This window comes from Echinops telfairi, unplaced genomic scaffold (genome assembly GCF_000313985.2).
Source record: "Echinops telfairi isolate 266 unplaced genomic scaffold, ASM31398v2 ScPeMD7_9;HRSCAF=40, whole genome shotgun sequence".
NCBI classification, from domain to species: domain Eukaryota; kingdom Metazoa; phylum Chordata; class Mammalia; order Afrosoricida; family Tenrecidae; genus Echinops; species Echinops telfairi.
The window spans coordinates 69,960,411-69,963,432 of record NW_022103906.1 but is presented as its reverse complement, the minus strand read 5'-3'; the positions used below and the strand labels follow the sequence as shown (position 1 = coordinate 69,963,432).

Below are 3,022 nucleotides of genomic sequence, written 5' to 3'. Positions count from 1 at the left end.
AGAGTTTGCTCAGAGGAGGATCCTCTTGGTAGAATACAGGGAAACACCTTCTGTTTTCTTTGGACGTTCCCTAGAAGGAAAGTCCTATCATTAGAATGAAACACATCAGAGAGTGACCATCGTCGAGCTAGTGCCCGGGACCCTTCTCACACCTCCTCCACTGGAAACATAAACCTCAAACAAAAACCGAAGCCAACATGGAGAAGGGCCTCTGTTGGATTTCAGGAAAACATGGGTCCCCTAGAATTCCACCTCTTAGCAAACTGCCTAGGCCACTTGTCAGGCCCAGAACCTTCTCCTAGAGAAGGCTAGGTGTTCTCCTGGGTTAGTGTACTTGGGGGCAGGAGAGGGAAGGAGACACCACAGGGATAAAGCTCAGACCCTGTGGAAGAATTTTCACCAAGGTAATTTTTTCCTTAAGAACCCTTTCTGGGCCTGCTTGTACCGGCATCACATTTAGGACTGGTCGCAACCATTGACTTTCTTAAATAAAAGTAGAGGCAATCATGATAATTTAGTTTACTTTTGAATATTTTAAATAGTATGAAAACAAATATAACAGCTTTGTTTTCAAAAACTCTTTTGAGGTATCAACCATTAAAAGATTGGGGGTTTTGTAAAAAAAAACACACAGTGGTTTATTGAATACTTACAATGTTTACACCTTCCATATTAATTAAATTTCACTTATTTTTAGAGGACGGAAGTGCACAAAACAAGTAGCTGCTGGAAACATCTTCCCATAAGAAGGAACCACAGATGAAACGACAGCACTAGAACTGACCCCAACAAATGTTAGCGGCCCCATTTTCTGCTTTGAAATAAAACTTTGTAATCCCTAGGAATATTTATATCCAATGGCCCAAAAGATACACTTCACATAGGCACTATTGTCCGCTGTCTAGCTGGAAAGGGTTGGGCAGCTGGGACTGGGGCAACGCTGATGTCTACCCAGCCCGGGAAAACATTCACACACAGAATCTACAAGACGGATGATGGGATCCCTTACCACACGGGAGTGTCCTCTTCATATTAAAATATGGAATGCTTTTCTTCAAATATCCACTTTTTTTTGGAGGGGGTGGTGGGGAGCGGATTCCTCAAAGGGGGCAAAGAGAGGGGAGGGAAATTGCACATAAATAAACCGGATGAATCCAAATGCAAGAAGTCCGCAGAGCGCAGCGTGGAGGGGTTGGCCGGAGTCCTGGGTCGGTATCCGGCCCCTCGCGCTCTCTTCCTCCTCCTCCTCCTCTCCCTCCTCCTCACTGCTTGAGCTCCAGGGCCCAGACGTGCTGCGGCCAACCCGTCCGGCCTTTGGTTTTCTTGTCGTTGCTGCTCACTGTGCTTTTCAAGATTTCGTTCTGGGCAGAGGGGAGACGAGGGGGAGGGGAGTAGAAAGAGAAATTCAGAGAGGGTACCCGGTGCTATGTTATGCCCGCTACCCAAGCGCTTCCAAAGCCTGAAGGGGGCGGGGGTGGGGTGGGTAGGAAGACTGGGAGTGTGTGTGAGCATTGGTGTGGGGGTTGGTCCAGGTCCCACGTTGTGCCACAAAAGCTAGGAGGGTTTGCGGTTCCCTAGCTACAGTCAAGGATTCCCCACGCTCCACAAGGCTCAGCTACCGGCCCAGCACGTTTCTAAACAACTGGCCGTTTCAACTTCTTTACGGAGAAGCTGGGAGTCTCCTCTTTGACTGGGGCATCATCAGAGCTGGGGCTACAAGGAGTGTCCTCGTTTCCCATCACAATCTCTGCTACTTGCTCTAGGAAAGATGAAGCCCAGGCCCCTCCACCAGGGCCTGGGCCTCACCATGGGCACTCAGTCCCCTCCTCAATAGTGCCTCTCCCCCAAGGTCTCTAACATTCCTGCTAATTTGGGAGTTCCCTCCATTAAGTAGCAACCTAAGGACTGCAAGCCCCAAAGAAGAAAAACTCTCAACAAATAAAATTATTCCATGACCTTCGGTGCACCAGTCTTGTCTTGAAAGCTGAACACATATGGGCACTTAGTACTGTTACCAAGAGTAACAATGACCAGAGTAATATTTACTCTTTTAAAAATGCTAGTAAAATGTACAGAAATACCAGAGGACAAAATCTGGAAAACAGCACTTAACTTCATTGCGAAAGAGACACTGGAGCTGCACTTTTTTACCTTTGCTTCTTGGGGACACAGGAGACCAACTCGAAAACTCTCTTACGGTTCAGAATCAGGGGAATATGATCAACAGTGAAACAAATGCAAACTAGCGTTCCTGGGCGATTGATTTTTTTAGAAATATCTGAAAGCAAGATCAGATTGCAGGCCGAATGAAGGTTCTAAAGGGCACTGAGTGAAAGGCCCAGGCCAGAGCCATGGGAAGATGAAGGACCACTCTAAGCAACTGAGTGAGGAGGGACAGCAGTAATTCGGAAGGCAGAGCACTTCTTTCTTTTCCTTGTCCCTAGCCTCCTCTTGACTGCCGTCCCCCTCTTCCCCATCTCCTCCACCTCCGCCACACACCATCTCTACAACCTGGTGCAAACAACCTTGGCTCCACTGGAGGCCCAAGAACATGGTATGCTACTGCCCAGCCCAATTGGAAAGGGGCCTGGAGGGCCAGTCCCTGCACCCCCAGAGCACTCCCTTTACAGTCCCCCATCGCCCCGAGAGTACTGACCAGCTCCTTCTTCCTCTTCTCCTCCTTCACGTCTGTCTTCTTGATCTCTGCCTTGAAGGCCTCCGCCTCGCCGTTTTGGTCGTCCTTGGCCAGTAGGTCCATGAGGTAGGCGATGTAGCTGGTGGCCAGCCGCAGCGTCTTGATCTTGGAGAGTTTCGTGTCGGCGGGTACGTTGGGGATGCACTCGCGCAGTTCGGCGAAGGCGCTGTTGATGCTCTGAGTCCTGCGCCTCTCCTTGCGGTTGGCGGTGCCCCGGCGCTTCACCGGGCGCGGCCCCCCCAGGCCCGGGGGCCCTGCGCCCGGCGGCACTCCCCCGTAATGGGAGTGGTCCAGGCCCGCGGCGCCGCTGGCATACTCCGGGCTGTA

General features: G+C 50.6%; 1 protein-coding gene across 1 annotated transcript in view; it reads right to left on the bottom strand.

Annotated features, from left to right (window-relative positions):
* Positions 1-504: 504 nt before the first annotated feature.
* Positions 505-3,022, bottom strand: part of HAND2 (heart and neural crest derivatives expressed 2) — a 3,648-nt gene continuing 1,130 nt past the window's right edge. Inside the window, exons 2-3 of the mRNA XM_004696125.4 lie at positions 2,657-3,017; positions 505-1,361 (exon numbers count right to left, since the gene is read on the bottom strand). Of these exons, the coding sequence (XP_004696182.2) occupies positions 1,263-1,361; positions 2,657-3,017 (460 nt within the window). The 3' untranslated portion in view covers positions 505-1,262. The remainder of the gene's footprint in view (positions 1,362-2,656; positions 3,018-3,022) is intronic.